This window comes from Molothrus ater, chromosome 2, assembly GCF_012460135.2.
Source record: "Molothrus ater isolate BHLD 08-10-18 breed brown headed cowbird chromosome 2, BPBGC_Mater_1.1, whole genome shotgun sequence".
NCBI lineage: Eukaryota > Metazoa > Chordata > Aves > Passeriformes > Icteridae > Molothrus > Molothrus ater.
Window position 1 is genome coordinate 90,604,235 of NC_050479.2, and position 25,938 is coordinate 90,630,172.

Below are 25,938 nucleotides of genomic sequence, written 5' to 3' on the forward strand. Positions count from 1 at the left end.
ATAAAGAGTTTGATTCTCCCTTTACCCACCACTCTATCTTGTGTCTGGAAATATACTTCCCTTTCATAAATGTAGGTAAGTATTTCCTGCTTTGGCCAAGGAATTTGCATTCATAATTGGGAGAAAATATTGGTATAAAATCTGGTATTGAACCTGCTTTTGTTAAACTGCTAAATGATCTAATTTTGACACTGATTAGAAGGCAGATGTCCGTTCCAATTCTTCTGAATCTGTTTTCAGTAGTTAGTCCTTTTGCACACTTGAAAAGGATATGGAAAGTTAGGGGTAACATACTATGATGATTTCAAGGAACCAAATGGGTACAAGTGGGAAATTTGAGCTGTCTACTTGTAGGTCCTTTCCTGTGGAGTCTTTGAAGGGTAAATTATCTCTCCAGTTGATTTAACTGCTCTGTATAATATTAGTGTAGTAGTTGGGCAGTATGGGCTGAATGGCAGCAATATTTTGGAAAGTTTTGCACTCCATTCTTGCACAGACATTCTCTTGTCAGTAGTGTGGTGGCACAGCCAAGAAAAAGTATCCTGGAAACAAAAGGAAGTGTTTTTCACTAGAGCATTTGGAAGTTAGTTTTTATGTGATCATATTGAAAAGGTGATGTTGCATTTGGATATTTTTGAGACAGTTGCTTTGGATAGTTACTAAATTAAGCAAGAGAAAGAACTAAACTAGGCTTATGACTCAATGGTTTAAAGGAGTTGCCTTATTTTATAGGATTGGGGGATCTTGGGCTTGAAATCTATCACTGGACCTTCAGACTTCTGTGCTTCAGCCTGGACCAATAAAAGGGAACTTGATAACTTCACCACTTCAGCTGAATTCGGCTGATTCCTTGTGGAAAAGTTCCTGCCATTGCTCCCCTGTTTTCATTTGCATCTTAGTGCTTTTTAATTCTTGCTGTACTCCTACATTTTTCACTTCTTCCTTTGGCCTGCTTGCTACAAGAGAATCTGGCATAGGCAAGCATAACAGATCAATTGCAGGGACTCTCTTAAGATCTTAAAACCAAAAAAGCAAGCTGTAAACAGCAGGTTTTTGCATGAACATCTATATAAGTATCCCTAAAAGCCTTCCACTGTGCTCAGAACACCTGCAGTCTTTGGTCAGCAGTGCTTGCTGAGTGCCTCTTACTGGGGATGCTTAGACTGCTACATGCCAGGCTTTTAGTTCAGACATCCAAGTTAAAAAATGTTCCCTAGTTTAAGTAGAGGGGTTTTCCTTTGGGGCTCTTCCCCACTGCTGTTAGCCATGATGTGGAGGTTGCAGTGATTTATTTGTGCACTGTGTGGCCTTCATTCAGAAAAAGATTTCTGAAAGCAAGATGTAAAGCATTACATGTATTCACGGGTAGATCTAGAACTGCCCTCAACAATGTAGTCATACTAGTGCTTGTACTTCATAAAGCAAGACAGAAACTGAGCTAACAGTCCTCCACGTTCTGATTGCTTCTCTTTCTGACTGGAAGTAGAAGGTTCCTTCTGGGATACAGAAGAAGGACAGCATTTACAGACATCATTCAATCTGAGAGTGCACTGAAAATATTTTATCTTAATTCAGGGAGATGAAGACCATATTGTGAGCCTGTGTTATGAGACTGTTTGTGGTGGCCATTCAGTCCTGCTCTTCTGTCCATCCAAGAACTGGTGTGAGAAGCTGGCAGACATCATTGCCAAGGAGTTCTACGGTTTGCAACAAACTGAGAGTAAGAGAAAAGTACTTCATAGAGGACTACAGTGCCTTTAAAGAAAATTAATTTTAGTAGGAACTATAAAAATACTTTCTTTCTCAAGGTTCTGCAAAAAACTCAGCCCTTGCCCCAGTTGTTGTGAACAGAGAAGGGATTGATGAGGTCCTGGATCAGTTAAAGCGTTCGATTTCAGGCCTGGATTCTGTGCTCCAGCGTACTTTGCCATGGGGAGTTGCATTTCATCATGCAGGTATTCCTGAATATCTTGGTCTTGAATTAGTAGTGGTTAAGTCATATGGGTTCTTTTTCTTGCAGGTATCAGCAATTTACCAGCTTGCTTTTTAAAGCATTCTGTAGATTATGATTAAATAAGCTTTAAGAATCCCACAGTAACAGGCAAATTTGAAATTCGTTTTTGGGGCTGAAGACTTTAGTTCACAAATTGTTTTGCTGCATCTTCTCTATGTTGTGTTGGTGTCCTAGGGTGACTTTATGATACTTGTATCCCCAGTCAGCTGTTCTGTTTGTGCTGGATGTTATGTTCTGTGCCTTCAAGACTAGCTCTGAAAAGCGAAGTTTTGTTTTGTTTTCAGCCTGCTCACTCCCCCACAGTTGGCAGGATGCAGACAGGGCAGTCCATAGTGCAGCTTTCACTTTTTGCTCTTGCTTTTGCTTTTGCTCCTGCTATGCTGTTGCTTTTGCTTTGCTTTTGCTTGTTAGTTAGTTTAGCTAGGCAGTCCAAATTTTTCCCTGGACTGTCTTTCTTTCCCTTTTCTTGGAACTACTTGAGCCTGCTCCGGATTGGGACCTGAGAAACATTGAGAATTTTCACTTTGTGGCCTGCAGCAGCCATTCCCAGCACTGGAGGGACTGATAACAGGAGAGACTTTCTGAATTTGTCATCTTTTTCAGAGTGGTGAAAGAGTGGTGTCCTCTGGTATGGTTCATTTTGTGTGCTGTGGGGTGTTTTGCCTGTTAAATAAACAGGTTCTTTCCACTTCTCTCTGAGGAATCCTTCCCAAACCAGTTAGGGGGAGGGGCTGTGTGGGTTTGCTTTCTGGAGGGCCCCCCTTTTGGAGGTTTTCTCCCAAATTTGCCCTAAACCAGGACAGTTGGATAACAGCAACTTCTGGAATACAACTTGCCTGGTCCTTTCTTTGTGAAATGGCAGAAAACTTAACTGATTTGCAGCTCCAGGATTTTCAAGTTTTTCCTAAAGCTGCCAGAGTATTTCAGAGCAATTTTCGTCAGCTTAATATTGAAATAAATGAGTGAATAGAGGCAGTATAACAATAAAAATAAAAATGAAAGGAGCATGTGTTGTGAACACTTCTGCTTGGATTTTTTATTTCTTACTTAGGTAGGTAATAGAGCATGTCACCTGTTGATTCACTGAGAGAAAAGACTGACTGGGAGAGAAAACAGTAGCTATGGCATTGATTATGTAGGAGGAATAACTCCAAATGCTTACAGAATCTGTATTACTTATAAAATTGACCTGAAGCCTGAAGGTAATGTAGAAAGATACATACTAGATGTGTAATGGAAATAATGAAGATGGAATCCAGGGTCAGGATGGCAGATAAGTAAATCCTATTTCCCTGTTTTCTCATTTTTTTATTTTATTTCTTTATATATTTACTTGCAGTGCTTGTAAATATAGTAAGTAGTAAGTAAGTACTACTAAGGAGTAAGTAGTTCATCTTGTCATATTAGAAAAGCTAATATATCACTTTCAGTTGAATAATAAAAACTTAATGGTGAAATTTCTCTTCACTTACCGGTCAGAAGTTAGCTAAAGTAGTGCTGCAAGTCTGGTTCCTAACGCTGCCTGGTGAATGTTCATTAAGTCTGCTCTTCCCTTGCTGGACAGCAGTATTTTCAGCTCTAACATTCAGTCTCACCATCACAAGGGTCACTAAAAGCCACGTCTCCCCAGGCCTGACATTTGACGAGCGGGACATCATTGAGGGAGCCTTCCGGCAGGGCCTGATCCGCGTGCTGGCCGCCACCTCCACGCTGTCGTCGGGAGTGAACCTGCCCGCGCGCCGCGTCATCATCCGCACGCCTACCTTCGGAGGCAGGCTGCTGGACATCCTCACCTACAAGCAGATGGCTGGAAGGGCTGGCAGGAAAGGGGTGGACACAGAGGGTGAGCAGAGCCTTTATTGGCATTCTGTCGGAGCAGTGTTAACCTGATTAAATCCTGGGCGGTACTTCGCAATTAGCAACTAATCATGATGGATTCCTTCGGTGTGCTGTATGATTAGGTTAATCAAGATGAGTTTGTTTGGTATTAATTTGTTTGGTATTAATGGAGTAAAAGTTGTAATTCCCAGGGGATTGTTTTCACTGCCTGAGATTGACTTTGGTATTTATATGTCAGTTACTTCAGGAACAGGCTATTTTTGCCTTTGAATTCTTGTTAGCTTCTAAGGCTGTGTTGTTCATTTGTCTTAATTCTGTGATCCATGGTCAGTTGACTAAAGCGTTTAGAGTTTTAGTGAGAAAATTTGCAGTAAGCTCTCATTGGATGGGCCTAAAATGTAAGAAATGCATGTCTACAAAGTCAAGTCTACAACCCTAATTTGACAAACTTCTGTTGTCTGAAATTATGATTTAGATTTATTAAACTTAACCATCAATTTTATGGATCTTGAAAGTAGTAATGAGACAGACAAGGAAATATGATCAGTAGTTCACAGGTAATATGGCACCTTCTTGCATACAGTGGCACTGACTGATGTTCAACAAAAAAATCCTGCCTATTATTTTAATTTGCCATGAAAATTTATCTTTGTGGATGATTGCAAAAAGCCACATTATGCAGGTATAAACACAGTAGAAAAGAAGAAGTTCAACAGATGCGGGAAGTGGGATTTGCCCTCCTGATTGTTTGATTGGTGGTTGCTGGAGCCCTATGTAAGCAGACTGTTCTTACATTTAGCTTTCTATTTTTGCCTGAGTAGCATAGCAACAGAGCATTTTGCGACCTATATCTCTGTGAGCTCTCCCTGTGCGTTCAAGGAAAGGGCAGCTGCAGGCTGGATTTTGAAATTTTCCAGACTTTCTCATTTGACTGTAGCAGGCAGGTGTAAAATTACATTATTCCTTGAAGTTTCTTCTTTTTCTCCTTCAAGTTACAATAATTAGTACCCTTTTTGACAGTTCTGATGTGACAGTTCTGATGTGCAAGCAGTTGATTTTATGCTGATGAGCTTCATGAATGTACCATTTTTTTCCACTCCACAGAGTCTTTTGGATGAGAACATAAAGCTATGTTGCCAGCTGCTACTCTGTCACGGAGTAGGGAGACTGGAGGACATCAACTTCAGCTGGATAAAGTTCCTTATGTGGATATGAAATTTAGCTGACAGACAAAAGATAAATGCTGTTGGTTTGAATTCCTCCTCCTCTCCCAACATTATAGTTTTGGATTGTCTTCCATTTTGTTTTTTTAATTTATTTTTCTTGATTTGATAGAAACTTAAAAATATAATTTTGGAGAGTGAAATGTGTTTCTTTTAGTATTCATCAAAACTACGGTTTTCCCAAGAGAAATAGGTGAAGCTGAACAAAATCTAGAATTTAGTAGGGCCTTTGTAGGTTTTAATGGAGTTTTATGCCTAGATATCCAGAGGTTGTCTAGTCTGATGCTAACCTGGACTTCCCCTAGTACCTGAAATGTTCAATAATGGATATTGGAACAGCTCAGTTCCTTTTTTAAAAATTTATTGTTTACTAGATTGCAATTATTAGCTTTGAATTATCAGTGGCATCTTGGGAAAGAATATCCCCCAAGTCTTGTAAAACTGTCAGATAATGTAGAGCTAAGTGGATACCCATCTTCTGTTAGATTTTCTTTTAGGTACATCACTCTGAAAGAGTCAAAGGGAAGTTTTCAGAGTAAATTTCAGGTCACATCAGAACTCAAATACAAAATGAATAGATGTTCTTTATGGCTAAAATAAAAATAAGCTTTTCTTTCACCAACCTGCTTTACAGGCAGCTTATCTTACCTACTCTCCAGTTCTGTCAAAAGTACATGATCAACTGATATCAACATTTTCACCTGGCAGGATTAAAAAAATCAAAGACACATCCTCTGAACATCATTTCATTCTGTAGTTAATTTATGTAATTATGTTTAAGCTGTATTTTGTTACTTGCCTACACTGCATTTATTTATTCTGTTCATTAAATTTAAGCGCAGCTGTGTTTTCATTACCTCTGGATTTGCAAATTACTGTAGCATTTCCACAGCTACAGTTTTATCCTAAGTTAACATTCCTAGGATCATACTCAGATACCCACTACCAAAATTACCTTGTGTCCAGATGACATGCATTTAAATCTTAACAAGTTATCATAAATCTGTCATGATATTTAATGTACAGCTAATCCAAAACTAGTACTCTTCTCTTAGTCAAAGGCAAACTAGTACTCTTCTCTATGTCCTACCCATAATTCATTTGTCCTGTACCAGTTGACAAAGCTTGCAACTAGCCAAGGTCTTCAGTGATCCAGTTTCTCCCTAATAGCTTTGTGGAAAAAATATCCTTTATGTGACCACTGTGTTTTCCATGGTTAAGCTGATACATGGAAAAACTCCACAAGACGCACGTGCTTTCTGAAGAACTTCACCCTCTCTTTATTGCCTGAGAGGTTACATGTGCATCAGGTTTTGCAGTTCACCATGCATATTCATTTCCTAGCGCTGCCCAGCCCTGCTTGGCATTATGATTAATAATAAGTGCAGTGCTCTGGTGGTCATCTGGTGGTTGCATGGGTGGAAGCAGACAAGCTTTCCAATGTCTTCCTCAGGTTGGACCTCTCTCCTTGTCTCCTTGTGCGTGCTCCCTGCTCTCTTGGTGGCAGTTCAAACCACAAGGCTGGTCTAGGCTTTTCTGGGGGTCTGAGGAGCCTTGCTTATCTCAACAGCCTTGCAAGTCTGGTACTCTTTCCCTCCTGCTTTGGGACGCAGTTCCTTATCAAAATATCCTTGCATTTTCTCATTTTGTCTTCGCAAGCACAGCAAAAGTTAAACAATACACATGATTAAACAGCTGTCCTTAATCAATCACCTTTTAGTTTCTAACCCCCTTGCCTCAGTATTTTGATCTCATTAAAGGAATTTACCCATTATTTTTATTTTTCTTTTGTGGCTCTGGGATGGTTTTTGTCTCTCACAGAGTTTCAGTAGTTGGAGATTAACTGAACAATGTCTGATAGAGAATTTTAAGGTAGGATATATTGAGACGTACTTTCAGTGGAAACCATGCAGGATACTTATGTGTATGTGTATATAAATGCATATATGAAAGTTTAGAGGATGCATAGTTACTTAGATTGGTAATTTTGGATTTCTGAATTAGTTATTTCTGGAAATGAAAGCTGGTTGACTTAGTACAAACTGTCAAAATACTGTGCAGCTTTTATGTTTTCTTATTACTTCTGAAAATTTTTTCAGTTTATTAATGTAATGAAAAAGTCAAATTAATGCCACTGTATATTATAGTTCCAGTCAACTCCAGAACAAGAAGCAAGAGTGATTCAGCAGCAAAGCAGATGAACAGAGAGGCTGTGGATAACTTGGCAAGACCTAGACTAGCCTAATGTAACTTTGAAGCTGGCTCTGCCTTAGTTCTGATGTACTAGCAGTTCTTACATAGCAATTCATATGCACTGTTTAAGGTTGCACATTTTTTCTCTTCTTTTGTTACTGAACTTTTTTGAAAATACTTACAGTTTTCCATTCCAATAACATGTCCTTGGTGAGCTGTGTGCAGCTGTTTTAGTGCTAAGATGCAGTACTAAAGTAATTGGTTTTGTATTTGTTTTGTTTTTCTTCTCCAATAGGTGAGAGCATTTTAGTCTGCAAGCCCTCAGAGAGATCAAAAGGTGCTGCTCTACTTCAGGGATCTCTCAAACCTGTTTGCAGCTGTTTGCTTAGAAGAGAAGGGGAAGGTGTTGCTTCTAGCATGAAAAGAGCAATACTTGAGGTATGGGACACTCAGGGATTAGAATTGTGCTTGGACCCTTGCAGGGTGGTTTCTTCTGTGACACCACCAAATGTTTTCTGTGCGCTTCTTTTTCATGTGTTTCCTCCTTTGTCAAGCCAGTCATTTATTTGGCTCTGCCAGCTTGCTTCAGTATTCAGCATTTTGTCTAGGATGTTTCTCTGCTTGCTGCAGAGTGGGACCCGCAAAGAAGCTTTGCTATTGTGTCTAGATGTACTCGAGCAGCAGGCAGAACGAAGTGTGATTCTTAAACTTCAGGTGTGACCCGACACTGTTAACTGGAGGATGTTTGTAAATTACTGATCCTAGAGGCTTTGTAGACTGAATTGGGCCATAATGACATTTGTGGAACCTTATAGGGTCTCTTATTTACCCCCTCAACTTACCTACCTCTTCTGCACAGGAATGATTGAAATTTTGGGAATACATTTTGGATGAGCAAACAGGGGTGGCATCCAATTTGCTCCCTCCTCTGTAGGGTTCCTATAGGACTAAAAGGATTTCATTTCACGTCGGTGAGCTTACGTCCTTTTCCAAAGCTGCTTTTGGGCTTGAACTTGGATTAGATACAAGATTCTTTAACTAGAATCTGTTTGCTGTACTTTTACTGTCTTTTGAAAGCTTTTGTGATGCTTAGAACCGAGTTGTACTTCCATAGATTTTGAATTTTAGCAGACCAATGGAATGTCTAAATGTTTTTTTCTGCATAAGAGCTATCTAAAAGAAGGGGCTTCCTTTAAGGCAAAACCAAAATCCAAGGTGAACAAAATCGCTCTCAATCAGGAAAACAATGGTGGGGTATAGCATTCATATTTATTAAGAGAAATCTTCAGTATGCTGAATAGCCTTACAAGAACTTCACTTTCATGGTTGGCTTTTTGTATTCACAAAATTGCAGTTTGTGTTCTAACATACTTTAATATTTCACAGTGTTGGCTAAGAAAAATGCCTCAGGCTAGTCTCAAATCTAACTTGCTGCTATGTGTATGTTCACTTTCAAAATAAGATTTTGTTAATCATTCTTTTCCATAGCTTAGTCCTCTTACTTCTGCCCAAGATGACTGACTTCTTGCCAAAAACATCTTTAAAAGTTACCTGTTGCTTTGCCTCATATTCCCCTCTCTGGGAAAATGGTTCTTTAAAACTGAGATGATGGATCACTCTCTTTGATTTTCTGATCTGGTGTTCTTGTCCTGCTGCATCTCTGGCAATATGAGCAGGTATTTTTCTTCAACAGATCATAGTGGGGGGAGTAGCCAACACTCCAGAGGATGTGCAGACCTATGCCTCTTGCACTCTGCTTGCATCCAGCTTGAAGGAAAGAGAGTGGGAAAATGGGAAAGAACAAGACAAAGCACAGGCTGGACCTATCGAGGCTTGTGTGGCATGGCTGCTGGAAAATGAATTCATTCAGGTTGTGGACTCTGGCAATGATGTGAAAGGTAAAGCTGGTGTTCCTCCCAGTGATTGCAGTTTTGATTTGCTAACTGAGTAGATGTTCAATGTAAATTAACAGTAAGGACTTCTCTGCATTTTTATTGTATTTTAAAGAATTGTGTTTCAAGAATTTTCTATCTTTCTGGAAGGTATCTTTACACCTCTTTTATCATATTTTGCATGCACATGTTCTTGGAAGGCACATCACATCACCTGCATATCACTTGCATATCACCTCTAAGACTGATGCATCTTAGTCTAAAAATTCCCAAAATATTTAAACAAAGCAAACTTTTACCACAGGATTGGTGCATATTAACTGCAGACTGTGATTTTTGTCTTTCTAAAGAGAAAAAGGCTAGTTTAGACATAGGCAAGGCTAAACCTGTTATTGTTTCCATTTTTCTGTCTTTAGAATGGAGACATACACTATTTCTTATTGAAAAAGCAGCTGTGAAAAGTTAGAAATCTCTCAAATGCAGCACAACCTGAAAATTATTATAAACTTGCACCTAAATGTTTCTCTATGTAATATATATATTTTTTTAACAGCAAAGGTTTATCACCCAACACATCTTGGCTCAGCTACTCTTTCCTCTTCTCTTTCACCAACTGAAGCCATGGAAATCTTTGCTGACCTGCAGCGAGCTATGAAAAGCTTTGTTCTGGAGAATGATCTGCATATTGTCTATTTGGTAGGTTCCTATTCCGTGTCTTGTATTTTCCACTACCAAAACTAAGGGGAGACAGCACAATGCAAAGTTCTTGGCAGCTCCATGAACACAGGTTTGGGTTTTTCTGTGCTTTGCTTAGCTTATCCTTCATGAAGAAAAGTTTCTGAATGGAAGGTTCTTCAGAATGAGTGTGTTACCATAGTGTCTATTGTGCAGACAGGTGCTGTGTGCCATTTAACCCCTTCTTGTCACCCTTGACTTACTAAGATTTCAGAACTTAATAACTTTTGAGCATAAAATAATTGTAGATTTTCTGAGGCACTTGAAATTGATAAAACAAATTGTTTTTTTTTAATGTGTGTTTGGGATCAGCAGGCTTAATATCATATTACTTTTGGAGGCACAGAAAAATGTTCGGCTTTTAGTATCTATTTTGCTTCCAAAAAGCCTCAGAGACCCAGACCACTTCCTTTCTATGGATGAGCCTTTCTTTGATTCAGTTACAGTGAAATTCATCCCTGATTTAATTTACTTGCCTGGTGATGCTGCCAGAGCTAAAGGAAGGAGTGTGATAAATCTTATAAGGGAAAAGTGTCCCCGAGCGTGTCAAGATTTATGAGCACATAGACCTGAAAAGCTAAGCACTGCTATTTAAGACCCTGGGAGAGGAAGCCATGAACTTGTGAAGATTATTGAAGAAACCAGATGGATTTGCAGTGAGCTACTTGGGATTCATGGCTGCCAGAGGCCTGTCATGCAAGCTTCAGCTGAAATCTGTCAGTCAGCTTTAGCCTTCTTTAGGAGTGAGGTGTATTCTCTTTACCTGGATGATATATCAAAGGCAGAGCTTGGTAGTCTTGTCTGATAAGAAAGTTCACTTCAAGAGGAATGTGCTTGCAGTTACAAAGCTTGTTGAGCTGGGAGGCAGGGGCAGGCAGGAATCTGAGCGTACCTGTCTCTGCTTGGTGAATTCAATAACCCACTTATGGGCTAAAACAGCTAGATTTTTTTTGCATCTACTGCTGTCCCATATGTACTCATATCTCTGTTTTAGAGGACCACATTATATTTTGTTCTATTTCTGCCAGATAAAATGAACTCCTTTGTGTTATGCACCGGTGAATTCTTTCCCTGTTTGCATGTCCAAAGCAGAAAAAAAAGGGTGAAATTTGTTCCTGTTCTGGGGTAGAGGCAGCAATGGCATAATATTTTTATGCTGTACTTTTTAATTGCAGCATCTTGTCTAAGGTTATTTTAAATCATACACTGTTGAACAGAATGTTCTTGAGATTCTCTTCTGTTAAGCTACTCTAAAACACTTTCTTGCAAGTCTGTTCATTTTCAAGGCCAAAGGTTTATTTCATTTTGTTGCTTTTTTTAGTTTTTTTAAGTATTGTTCTTTATGTGTTCCTTATGAGCTACAGGGAGTTTATCTGCTAAAATACTTTTAAATTCTTTTACGCTTGCATCTTTTACATGTACAAATATGAGACTGAATTCAAAGCCCTTGTATTTTAGGAAAGTTGATTAAAACAAATAAGGATTTGCTAGACAGGAAAATAATTTTCTTTAAAGACAAAAAACAAATCACAACAAAAGCCCAATAAACAACAAAAGATAAACCCCCATCTTAGTAACTTGTGTTCTTCTCGGCAGATGAAGAAGCATGGATGATTTACAACCACATAGGCATCTAGTATTCTGTGCCACTTAACATTTGTGCCAAGCAACTCTTAGTTCTTTCAAAATAATTAATCTTGCTTTATATCGATAAAGTATGAAGACATTTTGTCTTCTCATAGAGGAACTGACTCTGTGCTGACTAAACATTAACAGAATTGATTTTATGTCTAAAAAACATTAAAAAAAAGTTCTGGAGGGCTTTTTGTTAGTGTTAATAAAAGTGGAGATTTTTTTGTAGTCCAGGTGAATGAAAGCTTCAGCAAGTTCTGGCAAGTTCTGTGTCCTTCCTGCTTTATCAGAGGCTGTGGGAGTGGTTAGTGTGATTACTCGTGGTTTTAAAAAGTTGATAGATGTCTGTAAATTATGTTAAAAAAGAATAAAATGTTGTTTTCTTAAAGGACATTGAAGAGACAGCTTAAAAATAGTTTAGTGGCTTGGATTTAAAGAATAATCTGACAAAGATTTTAAATTGTTTAATCATTGGAGTACCATATGAGTCAGATCTCATCAGTACAAGTATTACAGAAACTGGATTAGAAGAGCTTTTACTTTCTTCATGGTCCACGCCTGTGACTCAGTGCCTTTACGTCGTGCGTAGGATGCTCTAACCACATTCCCTAGGCTGTAGTTTTGTTTATTAAAAACTCTATTTAGTTCTGTTTATTTCTCTAAACCAGTTTTTTGCTTTGTGTTATTTTCTTTAGGTCACCCCAGTGTATGAGGAGTGGACCACCATTGACTGGTACCAGTTCTTCTGCCTATGGGAGAAGCTGCCTGCCTCAATGAAACGTGTGGCTGAGCTGGTGGGGATTGAAGAAGGCTTTCTAGCTCGCTCTGTAAAGGGCAAAATCACTGCTAAAACAGAGAAACAGCACAGACAAATGGCCATCCACAAAAGGTAGCCACAGAATGTGGGTGTGAAAGTGCAGAGATCAGAGGCTGTAACATTTGTAATGCACAGGCTCTGTGTCTGTTTTCAGGAACTTGCTCTTTTTCTGAGTGAGCTGATAGGTCAGAGAACCTGCACCTGGTCTGCTGTGGTCTGAGAACACTGGTGGCACAAGATGTTTGTGCTGATGTTTTTGGAAGCCATCCTCTCTGTTTCTTTTGTGTGCTATAGTGTAGAACTGTTCTGTCCTATGTATCACAGCACATTTTGGCATGTACAGTAATGTGCCCCAGATGACAATTTTATTTCTTCTTGTACTTTGTCAACAGGTTTTTCACCAGCCTTGCCCTTCTGGATTTAATCAGCGAGGTTCCTTTACAAGATATGACCAAGAAATATGGCTGTAGTCGTGGCCAGCTTCAGTCATTACAGCAATCTGCTGCCACTTATGCAGGCAAGTTGTCTGAGCAAAATACCCCAGGAGTCTTAGGCTAGTCTGTTTTTTTTATTTGGTTTATTTTTTTGTCCTTCCAGATTTGGGGCAAAGATAGCCACAGTGTGGTACTGACAGCAAACAGCTTGTGTAACCACTTATGGATTTATAGCTTAACCTGTGTTTGCCCCTGCTGTGGAACCACAGAGTGTGCGGTGGGAAGGGGGCCAGCTGAGGGGAATCAAGCAGTGTGCAGCATGCTGAGCTCTGTGGAAATCAGCTGTGTGCTGTGCAGGAATGTAGCTGGTTCAATACTAAGTATGGAATTAATGCAAGTCCCTTCTAAAGCTTTGCCCTATGAAGAAAGAATACCTTTCAGCATTGAGTAAAGTTTGGAGCCTCTAAGATGGGACACGGTTTTCTTCTGAATCCAAAATTAATTGGCCAGGAGTTATAAGGTTACAGTTGTCAGAACAGAGTGAGTGGCTTCTGGGTCATTCATCAGCAGCTCACAGGAGGTCAAGCAGCTGCTACCTTTAACTTCCCTAAGAAGGCTGTGTGGGAGTAGAAGTAACAGCCCACCAGTGACCAAGATATTTTTTTTCTGTTGCCTAAATCCTTCATTACTCCATAAGTGGGTTTTCAGTTTTTAAGACAGTTTTAGCTCGACTTGCGAAACCCTCTGTGTGGGCTGCAGCATGAGTCAAAGCCCCAAAATGAAAAGGTCACGCCAACTGATGCAGAGAAGTTTAATTTAATTCTGGTAGTATAAATAACTTTTAAAAAAAACTTTTTAGTATAAATAACTTTGTAGCAGTTTCATAATTCTGTATTTCCAGTGTTAATAGTTTTCACAGGAGTAATCTGGGAAGTAAAATGAACTAGTGATATGACATAGAGTTAAGAGATATGATAAAAGTTGTATTCTATAATCACTGTAAAATTAGTGAGGAATGCCATGTCTTTCAGTGGTTTTCATTGTCTGTAGATGCAATCTGTGAATAAGAAACTGTCTTTTCTGTGCTCTTTTCCTTCTCCCATGCACTGGGGACTGCAGTTGTAACCTGTCTCATAGGATTTGCTACCTCCTATGATGCTCTCAGAACTGAAATCCTGCAGGCCAAGGTCTACTTTTATGGATGTCAGTGCTGAGTTTCGTCAAAGATCTATGGCTTCCCTTAATGACTCTCATCGCTACTTTTTCCTTTGCCTTTTTTTTCCCTGTATGATTCTTACATAGGACTCCTGTTTCAGGACATGCATGTGCTTCAAATATTAGCATCTTTGAAAAAAAACAGTGTCATTCAGAATTTCTGCCTCACTGATTAACTACTTAATTGCAGATTGAGTTCCGCAAGACTAGCTCCTACTCATAGTTGTGATAAACACGAGTTAGTTTTTGTAAGTAATGGAAGGTGAGAAATGTAAAGTGAGTGCTGAATCAGATTGGGAGGTGGAGTGTGAATCCAGCTTAGTAGAACTGGAGCTGGAGTTCAGACATTAATGTAACTTTTGTGTTCCAGGAATGATAACAGTTTTCTGTAATCGACTGGGCTGGCACAACATGGAGATGTTGCTGTCTCAGTTCCAGAGCAGGCTCACTTTTGGGGTGCAGAGGGAGCTGTGTGACCTGGTGCGGGTGTCTCTGCTCAATGCCCAGCGTGCCAGGACACTTTACAGCGCTGGCTTTGTCACCGTGGCTGACCTCGCTAAAGCCAGTCCTGATGAGGTGGCAGCTGCTCTGAAGAGCTCAGTACCATTTAAAAGGTGAGAAATCACTAAGTCTGAAGTCAAGTAAAGGACTTTGTAAGATGAAGGGTTACAAGATGAAACCTGCAATAAAATGTGGCAACCCTTTGGAACTTTGTGTCAAATATTAAGTTAGAAATAACTTGTAGATGTCTCTGACTAATCAGAGTCATTCCATGATTTTTCTGAAATTAATAGAAGAACCTTGTATTTACAGAATAAGTTTTTGACACTGAAATTTTCTACTTATTCTTCTTTTCAATGCACTGTTTAGTCCTGGGTAAATTGTCAGTGCTTTCCGGGGAGTTTTTGCTGCCTCTAAAAGGCAGCTTCACTATATGTTCAACGATTTTTTACTGATTATCTTTTGGGATTCTCTTGTGATTTATATGTTAGTGCAGTAACAAGTTTCCTTGATCAAGTACTTGTTGGACTGTGGCATGATACTTGTCTGGTTCATGCTTTTGAAGTTTTCTTAATTTGGAAAACAGTACATAGAGGGTGATTCATTGAGACCTGCCCTGGCAGGGAATTGGGACTTGTCTGGGGTATGTTAGAACACAGAAATCTGGAAATGCTTTTGGGGTACGCAGCCAGCAATATCTTTCATCAACATCTATTCATATTTAGAAATAGTTATTTCCAATTAAGTTATTTCCCATCAAGTGCATTATATTTTAGGTAGAGTGCTTCTGTAAAGGAAGCTGTGAAGAGAGTTGACATGGGAGCAGAAGAGAAGAGTTCCAGCTCCTTGTGTTTGTTGCATGCTGCATGGATGTTTACATGTGCCTGTTACCTTCCCCACAGTGTTCGTAGGGCTGTGGATGAGGATGAAGAGGCAGCAGAGGAGCGCCGGGCCGTGCGCAGCATCTGGATGGCTGGAATGAAGGGCTTCACTGAAAGAGAAGCAGCCTCTGTCATTGTGGAGGAAGCCAGGAGACTTCTGCAGCAGGATTTGGCACTGCTGGGGGTGCAATGGAACCCAGAGTCTTTTCTCGAGACTGATACATCCTCTGTGATCAGCAGTGAGTCAGAACTGGAAGACAGACTGCATAGATCAGATGGAGAGGAGTCTGCTGAGTCTTCAAGGGTGTTAAACAAAAAAGGCTGCAGAGTTCAACACTGTAATGGCCTTGGCTCTCAGACTGGAAACTTATCAAATATTAAAAAGGGATGTAAAAGGCGACTGAGCAGTAGCACAGAAAGCTCTGTATTTGAGAGTGAAGTCCTGGGCAGGAAACAGGCTCGAGCAGGGGAAGGCAAGGGTGATCTTGTGTACAGTGCTAGAAAACGGCCAAATGTGTGCAGAGGAAATGAAAACATAGAAGATATTTCTCTGGTCAAAACCAAGATGAATTCCAGAACAGCAGTCCCAGAGCACCTTACTGAACACGGAAAAACACCAACATTGAGACCAGATTCTTCAGCTTCTAGATTGATTAAAAGCACAGATACACATTTAAATTGGACTAGGAACAAAAATACCTCTTCAAAACTGCAGAGGTCACTTCTTGAAGATTCAAATAAGCTTAGCATAGATATACAAAAGCTGCCTGTTTCCCACACCACCATCTCTACAGATAATTCTGTTTCAAACCAAAATAATAAGGAATTTATGGAAACAGATTCTGTAACTCATAAAGTCTCAAGTTCTGTACAGATGGGGAGCATTAAGATTGGGAAGAAAGATAAAATGGAAGGATTATTTACAGAGCCTAGCACCACTAATGAAGGTATGCCTAAGGGGAGAGCAGGTTTTCAGGCACCTGTTATGCTGAAGGGTACTCCACACACCAGTGTGGAGACACACAGTATTGTAGGAAGTAGAGGGATACCTGGTAGTGCTAGGACACAAAGAACTGACAAAACTGATGTTAAGCAGAATAAAAGGAATAAAACTCAAACAGATGTGAGCTGTGCTGAGGCAAGGATTGATAAGAATTTTTGTCCTGGTGAAGAGAAAACCTGCAATATTCAGATTCAGAATGATGGCAAAAATGGGAATGAAAAGCCCAATGGAATATTGTTGCAAGCTGGAACCATGCAGAATGGCAACAGTCATCCTAAAGATTTTCTGAAAGGGTCTTTGGTAAAATCCAGAGGTGTTTGCAATGCAGACGGTGTTCAGAATGATCCATCCTCTCATCTGTTTTCTGACTCTAGAGACTTTGAAGACAGCATCCAGTTGGATACTCAAACTGAGATGATAATAAAACAGGAGGGAGCAGCTGGAATCACAGGACAGCAGGGGATACAAGGTTCAGAGCTGGCAGCAATACCACAGCAGGAAATACCAGAAAAACGAAGCAGTTTATGGACTGAGAATGATACTGATAAAAGGCTGGCTGCAACAGTTAGGAAACTGAGCTTCCCAAGTCTTATCACAACAAATGACATTACAAAAAACACAACTCAGCACTGTAGTAATAAAGTTTTGGAATCTGGAGGCCTTAATTTACACCCTGTAGTGAGGAAAATAGAACCTGCACCTTGCCTTAAAGAGAGCGATTTCTCAATGACTGACTCACAGCTACACAGTTTTCTACAAGATTACCAGACCCAAAATTCAGTGGAAGGGGAGAGTGTATCTAAAGACCTGAATAAAGCAAGCTCTCATTTTGGTAGGGAACACATTGTACAAGTAGAATGCCATCCTGTCCCTGAAACAAGCCTAAATATCAGCGATAACTTGCTGTTTGATGAGAGCTTCAGTAATGTCAGTGACCTTTCAGCTGTTCACATCATGGAAGCTGATGGAAAGGACCCTGTGGCTTTGCTTCCTCCAGATGGTGTTTTGCAGAATCCAGGGCCTGTTGAGAATAAATTTGATGTCGGTGACAATCAGAAAGAACATGAGAATCCTGCACAGTGTAACAATGTGTCTCTAGCTTCCTCAGATGTAATAGCAGAAGTTTTAGACCATGGAAATTCCCCGTCTTTTCTGAAAGACATTCCTTCTACATTTCAAGGTCAGTCAGGATTAAGAAGCTCGGCCATTTGTAACAGTGACCCCAGACCAAAGGATTTAATAGGAGATCAAGGTGAAAAGCTCCAGAGAGGCCACCAAGCTTTTGAGAAGACCCCCCATCCAGTGGTGTCGACTGAATGCTCATTTGAACTAAGCCCAGGGTTGCAGGATGTGTTGGACAAATGGCCTAGCCTCTCAGGCATTGAAACAGCTTCAGCAAGTTCCAGTTTGAAAGGAGAGTTAGTTGTTCCTATTGTTAGTCAAGAGCCAGATCCAGTTTTTGAATCTGACTGTTGTGAGCAAAAGCCTTTACCCACTTGCCAGGATTTAAAAAGCTCTTTCAAGGTTAAAGAAAACAAAATGGAAAACTTGGATCTTCAGGAAACACATGGCATAACACTTCAGCTTGAGGGAAGCAACAGAACATCCTGTCCTGCAGCAGATAGTAATAATGGGTTTATTCCTCCAACACCTCCCAAAGAGCTTTTTCCAAAATGTTCTGTTTCTCTCCCATCTGCAAAAAAGGGACAAGTCACCTGCAAGAAGGAAAGGCGGACAGTTCAGCTACAGCGGGATAGTGAGGGCAATGCAGAGCAGCAGGTAAAAACATTCCAGGACAATCATGAGTGTCTAGATCCAGCTGAGGCAGATGAGATAAAAGATAATTCCATTGTAGACCAAGGCTTTTCACTGCAGCTATCTCAGGATGTTTTTCCATTTGTTCCCTTAAGTGCTGAAAGTTTCACTATTATTGATGTAGCAAGCGACAGAGCACTTTTCCAGACTTTTGTTGCAGAATGGAAGGAGAAAAGCAGATTCTCCATCTCAGTGGCATGTGAAAGAACAAAGTGCCTTTTGTCTCCCAAATCAACGATTGGTGGCAAATTCAAAAAAGGTCAGTTTCCTGTTCCAGTGCATTATTTTGTGAACAGCATGTGGTATCTTCAGCTTAAAGCAGCCTAGAGAAGGAAAGGATAGGCAAAAAAGGAGGAAAATCACTGATATAACAGAATCATGGAGTGTTTGGGGTTGGAAGGGTCCTCTGGAGATTATCCAGTCCAACCCCCCTGCTATAGCTCGGTCACATAGAGCAGGGTGCACAGGATCACATTCAGGCAGCTTTTGAATAGCCCTAGGGAAGGAGATTCCACAACCTCTGGGCAATCTGCTCCAGTGTTCTCTCACCCTCAAAGTAAATAAGGTTTTCCTCCTGTTCAGATTAAACCACCCATAAAGCATTCCTTCCAAATTTTGGCCTTTTCTAGCAACCTCTTCAAGAGTTGAGATAGAAGTGTGTTCCTTCCTTTCAGTCTAAAAAGCATTTCATATTTGCCTGTCAAAAATCTATTTTGATAGTTAAGAAATATTGCTGTTGTTGTTATGGTGATGTGACAGCAAGAATCTAACTGCTTAATCTTGTCATTTTAAAGGAAGAATATGTTTAAAAAGCAGCAGCAAACTGCAGCATATGAGTACTTCTGTGGGGGAAAAAAAGAAGCAATATTGAAACAACCCAGAGACTGATCTGAATTTCGCATGTGCTTATATTGAACCAAGTTTACATTTTGAAAATATTTGAAAATATGTAACCTTGGTTCAGAGGCAGTCACAGAAGAATATTCAGATGCTCTCACATACCAACTAGCTGCTAACACTTCATTACTATCACCAGAGGCTTATCAAGGAAATTCTTGACACTAACTCTCCATCCTCTACTCACACGCAGCTCCTTTGCTTTACTAAGACATGATAATATTCAATCTTAGGCTCAACTCTACATATTTGCATTTTCAGGATCCCAAATCTTCTTTATTTATGGATGCTATTTTATAATAGTAACTTCAAATTATTTCTTTAGTGAGTTCTCCTCAGCGGACACAAGTTAAAGATGAAGGATTTCCTGTCCAAGGATGCGAAGACATCTTGGTAGTTGGACTGGCAGTGTGTTGGGGTGGAAAAGATGCCTACTATATCTCTTTGCAGCAGGTCCAAGACCAGAGTGGTAAGTGAGCAGACAGGCTCTGCTGGGTTATTTGACACTGCATCTAAAGAAAGTTCCTTCAGCAGATAAGGTTCTTGGAAGTGCTGATTGTCCTGACCCCAGCTCAGTTGTGTGGTGGAGTAATTGAGCAGTGTTGGGTGTTTAACACCGTTGGACAGGTTGCTGTGGATACATCTATAGCACTGTGTAATAAGGGCAGCTAATTGGCTCAGACCCTGGACTGTGAGCATGCATATGGCTAAAACATTTGCTCACTCCCAAGTTCTCTTTGTCTAACTTGCTTTTTCCTTTCAATCTCTTCCTTTTTTTGCTCTCCAGAACACATCTAGCACTCAAATGCTGATCATAGCCCAATCTGTGCTAAGTGACCTTGTGACTAGGGTTTGATTCCTGGCTATCCTTTGTTTTTTAGTACAGACACAGCATACTGCTTTTGGGAGCCTAGTCTGGTTTGATAAAACATGTAATAGTGCTACAGATGTATTGTTTATTCAGTTCAACTGAAGCTTTTGTGCTTTAGGTGGTTGTATTCAAAATTTTTCTCTTGTTGTTTTTACTATGTAATGGGTTAAAAGATGATTTTTCCTTGTATTTCCTGCCTTAGAAATCAGTCTGAGTTTGGCACCCCCACCTTTGGACCAAAGCCTACCTGTGACAGAGAGACTGAACCATCTGCAGCTGTACCTGCAGAAGAAGACCAAGAAGGAGCGCTCACTTATCATGTATGACTTCATCCAGCACTACAAAACTCTGCTGATGGCTTGTGGCATCTCCTTGGAAGGAAGTTTTGAGGACCCAAAGGTTTGCAGGATTAAGAAATTTCTCTTGGGTGAAGCTACTAGTTTAAACACAAGAGTGGAAAGACAGGAGTGCCTTTTGGTACTTCTGTTATTTCAGTATGAATCTGTCAGGAAGTTTAGTGAAATTTTCTTTCAGTGGGCAATCTAGAAAAGTATTTTGAGGAGACATTTGCTTTGTTCTTGGTGCCTGCAAGAGAAACAAAGAGTTTCAGAGGTTAGCACATTATTATTTCATATCTTACTTGGCAGGGGAAATGAAGATAAATCTTTCCCCAGTCCCAGTGGACATGACTTAACTTTTGTTTTGTTGCAGTAAGAACCCTGGCACTGGAGTGTCACAAGTGCTTCTGGTCAGGTTATTCCTTCTGAGAGCAGAAGACTCTATAAGCAAAAGATTTACCCACTATGCATACAGACCACTTTGCTACCCCTGTTTTTTTCAAAACAAAACAAAGTTTACATGGAATTTCAAAAGGTTTGGGTACCAGTTGTAATTCACTTGAAACATTGGCTTGAGGTAAAAGCATCTTGTTGGTCATGTTACAAAAAGCTCTGGGTGCACAGAAAATGCTGTTGATTTTTAAAGCTGGCTTTGCATATGGGCTGAACAGCTTCATTGCAATACTCAGCTCTGCAGGAAAGCAGCTAAGGTGTTCAACACAAGGACAAACATAGATTTTTTTATACCAAGACATAGTTTTAGGATGAAATTGAAGAGCAGTAAAAACATCTTTCCCTTCATGGTCCCATGTAATAGTCATACTCATGTTGGTTCATTTTAGTGACACAATGAATATATACATACCTCCCCAACCCCATATCTATACATATGAGTTTTTACTTCTGCTTGCATGGCAGAGGCAATGTAGAAATCTGTGCTTCATCCTGTTTTGACACAAGAAATCGAAATGTACATATAAATTAATTTGCTTTGAAGACAGGGGTTTAAGCTCTATCAGGAGTAAAATATCCCATGCAGAATTCTTGGCATTAGTCCTGTTCTGCAGAAGATAGGAGAGTTCAGCTTGGCTAATATTCTAGATCAATAGCAAGTTCTGATCTCCAGAAAGTAATTTTTCAGATTAAACATGTTTTGATCCTGATTTTCGTATTTATTCCCTTTGAGTCAAATTTTAATAAGTGAAAAGACATTTCAAGATGTGTTTATTTGACAGAGGATAAAGTTTTCAAAAGTACAGAAATAGCTTTTCTTTTAGAAAGAAATAACTTTTCATTCTCACTCAAGAATTAAGCTCTTCAGTGACTTAGGCCCTCCTGAAGGATTTTACTGAAATGACCCAACAAATTATTGCAGTTTACCTGCCAAATGAAGAAAAATAATATCCACTATAACCTTGAATTAAGCCCTGGCTAAATATTTGCATTTTATTATGACTAAAAGGTAAAAAAAAATTCTCATGGAGGTCTCCCTTTTTAAGGTTGCATGCTGGCTGCTGGATTCTGGCTCCAAGGAACATACCCTTCACAGCATGGTGACCAATTTTCTCCCCAGTGAGCTGCCCCTCCTGGAAGGAGTGGGCACGGGCCAAGGGGTGCAGAGCCTGGGGCTGAGTGCCAGCACTGACCAGTCTGGGCGGTACAGAGCAGCCATAGAGTCTGTGCTTGTCTTCAATGTCATGGATCAGCTCCACAAGGAGCTACAGAAGGAAGATCTGACAGGTAAAGAGACCTCCTCCACTTGGGGGCAAAGATGGAAGGCAAATGCAGCTGTGCTGCCACAGGCTGAATGATCCGTGCAGAAGAGAGGTGGTTTGGAAGTTCTTACCTAAATGTTTTCTGTCAAAATGTTCATTTTTTAAAAGAAAAGAGGGAAATTTCCTTGGAAGCATATATATTCTGAAAGAAAAATTAAAATATAATTCTTATATCCTCAATCTCCACCAGTTCCAGTGGTTAAGGCTGTAGCAGAGTCTATTCTAAGTCTCTAAATCAAGCAGATTTATACCTCCCAGGTTTGTGCCTTGGCCATTCTGAGGGACTTGTGGGTCTGTCTATGATTTCTCATGAGCATTTTCAAAAGTTTTTGGGTTTTTTTTGTCAGAAGTAATTCCTAAAATCCTCAAATGTTTTCTGAAGGAGATTTCTTGCTCTTTGGCCTGCCCATATAGCATGATTTGTCATGTATGCATTGTGTCCATGAAACTCTTGTGGTTCCTTAGTGAATGATCCTCTATGTTTGCTGAGTGCTTGTGCTGTTTTAAAACAAGCCATCAAAAAAACCCCAAAAAATATACTATAGGTGGTCATGATAATAGTCTCCCCTAAATTATATCCAGAGCTGAGGATTGTGGTCCAATCCTGCTGAAGCATTTTATTGCAAGTTTACCACATCATTTATGATTGTTACAGTTGAACCTTAGAACATTTTAAAAAGATGTGGGTGGTGGAATTAATGTGCATCAAGTTAGAAAGCCTTACATTAAGTAAGGCTTAAATGTCTGCAGTTTATAAAATGTTGATATATGGAGAGATGTATTTTTTAGAAAAAAAAATTGACAGAAGCTGCTTTCTTTAATACCTTTGTGATAGGATGTTCTGGAACACTTCACATTATGAAATATTTCTTATTCCAGAAACAAAAGTATTTAAATGAAATCTACAGTAGAAGATTTTAGTGTGTCAGAACATTTCAGTATTTTCAAAACTGAGGATTCTTCTCTTTTATTTTTTAAATGAATGTGTTTATCTGCAGTTGATCTGTTTTATAAAAGATTTTCTTTGGTTTGTACTTACTACAGATGTATTTTCTAAAGTGGAGATGCTCACCCACTATTGCTTGGCTCTGCTGGAGCTGAATGGCATTGGTTTCAGCACAACAGCCTACGAAACCCAGAAACAGGTCATGCAGGCTAAACTGAGCCAGATTGAGACCAAGGCATATCAGCTGGCAGGGCACAGCTTCTCCTTGACCAGCCCTGATGACATTGCAGAGGTACATGAGGGTTGGGGTGGGAGGGGGAGAACTTCCCCAGAAGTTATCATCAAGAGCCTTTGGCTAAAATAAGAAAAAAGAATTCTTCATGGGAAGACGGCGTGAAGAAAATCCAAAATGCAAACCCAGCTCTGCTGAGAGTTCATTTATCCTTACACTCATTGTGAGCTTGCTGCCTGCAAAAGGCTGGGTCTCTCCTGCTTGTTACTGATCATTCTGGTTTCTGTCAACTTTAGCAGAGATAAAGAAGGTAGAAGTGGAAATGTGTATTTTGGAAGTAAAAACCAAGTGAAAATAAGGATGTGGTTTGTATAAGACCGTGGCCTCTCAGGGTGCATGAGAAGATCTGCCAGTTAAATGGCTTTTGGAGTATTTTGGATTAATTGTACAGCACTGGAGAAGCTTTTTTGCAATGCCAGTGTCCCACACATGAGATGTGATTTGGTGTCATGTAGTCTTGAGTCTAAGAAGAATTGTACTGAAAAAGTTGCATTGTTACCCTTGCCCCTGTACAGGCATGAATGAGGAGGAAAACCTGCTTTAAAAGTTTTGAATCAACTGCTGTCTGCTTTTAAGAACTTTTTAAGAACTGTTACTTTTTAAAGTCTAAGAAACAGATTTCTATGTAAAATAGCAAAGCTTTCTTTCCTGAAGAATTTAACTTTTTTTTTTTTTAATGCACATTACTTGGAATAATTGAAATCTATTAAAATTGCTGTGCATGGTTTTCTCCCCCTGCTCTTTTTTTTTTCTCCATATACTATTTTCTCACTGAGGGGCTGTACTTTATATGAAAGTAGTCAAAATCTGCAAGCAGCTATCAGTAAAAGAAATTCCCCAGAAATATTCCTTCTTTGTTGCAAATGTAGAAGTCTTGCTCAGTAACAGTAGTCTAAGTTAGGACTCCTGAAATAATGCTTGACTTCAGTTTCACTCTGCTTCATGGAAAAGGGGAAGTAAAGTTTTGTCTGAAATGCTGTTTTCTGAACTACAGAAGCTTGTATCTCATGTGGAAATTTATTACCAGTCATGCAAAGTACCTTGTATAAGTTAATGAAACTTTACCCTTCTAGTTTTGTGTTAGTAAAACTTCTGTGCCGTAAATGGGCAGGAGAAAAGCTTTCTGTTCCCTTCTGCCAGCTGTGAAATCAAAGACAATAGCTGCTAAGTAGTGTATCATGCTGCATAGAAACATAAAGTGAAAAATTAGGAGCTGTGTTCTGTCTGTCACCAAATGAGCATATATTTAATTTTCTGCTTTTTGGCAATTTGTTTGAAAAACTAATATTCTGGCTATTCTCTAGAAGTATTTGTGACCACCTCTTTCTGTGCCATTCATATTGTTCTGAAGCCTGCTCCCTGCTACCACTTCTTTTTTTTTCACCAATGTTCTTCCCACTTTCAGTCATCTGAACATTACATTTTATTACAGCTGACTGTCAGTAATAACCTCACTTATTGAATGGAGTTAATTACCTTTTCTAAAAACATACCTCTGAACTTAAACTTAGAGTGTTCAGAAAATGAGATTTTAAATTGCATTTCGTAGTTAATTAAAATGAGGAGGAATGACTTTGATAGCTGGGATCTTTAATCAGCTTTTTAATTACCTGAAGCATTTGTACTATCCTTTGGCTGGAACAAGCTGTTTAAGTGCTCAGTTGCTTTTGTTTTCTCCTGGGAGCAGCATGCAGAAACTGATTTGAAATGCTGGCCTCTTTCAGGTGTTATTCCTGGAGCTGAAGTTGCCACAAAATGGAGATGTGAAAGTCCAAGGGAACAAGAAAACCCTGGGTTACACCAGAAGAGCAACTGCTAAAGGAAACAGGGTCAGGCTAAGCAAGCAGTTCAGTACAACCAAGGTACAGTAAAATCTGTTTCTAGTCTGAAAGTAAATTTTAATTGCCTTTTGCTCCTCCAGTTACCACTGCAAATTCAAACTGGGTTCTACCTTCTCTGTTAGCAGAATTAGTGACTCCTACTCTCCTAAAGCTTGAGTGCAGTGAGGACATGCCTGTAAATAGCAGGCTTCAGTAAGAGTAAATCAGGCAGAATCTGATTTCCCAAATCACGTGTAAGACCAAAATAGCACAATAATTTTGTAAAGCCAATAGCAGAAGAATTTTTCCACATCAGCTTGAAAGATACTTAAATACCATGTCGACTAAATACAATATTTTCTCTTCCTGCTACGATCAAATCTGTATTTTTTGCTTCAGAGAATTTGTCTTCAGAATGGCTAATCTGATGGCTTATCAAATTTAGTACATCAGAAGCTTGTATAATGTGAAGGCTATTGACATTCTTGCCAGTTGATAAATATTGTGGACCTGCATTAATACCAGCTGCTGCAGGCTAATGGGTGCTCTTGCCAGACAAGTGGAATTAGCAGATATATATGTTCCTGTTTTCAGGACTCATTAATCTGTGTTGTTTTCTTAGTTTCCCCTTGTTCAGTGTAGTCTGTACTCGGAAGACAAGTATTGATTTCTGGAACTCAAGTGGCAGTGAAGACTGGGTGCAGTGGTGATGGCAGAGCAGGGAGCAAGAAGCAAAGGGAGGATTTCCTCCTTTTGTGATGTGGAGGGATGAGGCTGCAGCTGCCTGCGGCACACACCAAAAAAA

The 25,938-nt window shown here is 39.7% G+C and overlaps 1 protein-coding gene across 1 annotated transcript in view; it reads left to right on the top strand.

Annotated features, from left to right (window-relative positions):
- Nucleotides 1-25,938, top strand: part of POLQ (DNA polymerase theta) — a 53,016-nt gene that overhangs the window by 13,461 nt on the left and 13,617 nt on the right. The window contains exons 7-21 of the mRNA XM_054514107.1: nt 1,576-1,720; nt 1,809-1,955; nt 3,645-3,857; nt 7,565-7,707; nt 8,963-9,167; nt 9,715-9,857; nt 12,224-12,417; nt 12,738-12,862; nt 14,365-14,608; nt 15,398-18,453; nt 19,417-19,560; nt 20,165-20,361; nt 21,800-22,040; nt 23,120-23,313; nt 25,038-25,175. Coding sequence (XP_054370082.1) covers nt 1,576-1,720; nt 1,809-1,955; nt 3,645-3,857; nt 7,565-7,707; nt 8,963-9,167; nt 9,715-9,857; nt 12,224-12,417; nt 12,738-12,862; nt 14,365-14,608; nt 15,398-18,453; nt 19,417-19,560; nt 20,165-20,361; nt 21,800-22,040; nt 23,120-23,313; nt 25,038-25,175 — 5,529 coding nt within the window. The remainder of the gene's footprint in view (nt 1-1,575; nt 1,721-1,808; nt 1,956-3,644; nt 3,858-7,564; nt 7,708-8,962; nt 9,168-9,714; nt 9,858-12,223; nt 12,418-12,737; nt 12,863-14,364; nt 14,609-15,397; nt 18,454-19,416; nt 19,561-20,164; nt 20,362-21,799; nt 22,041-23,119; nt 23,314-25,037; nt 25,176-25,938) is intronic.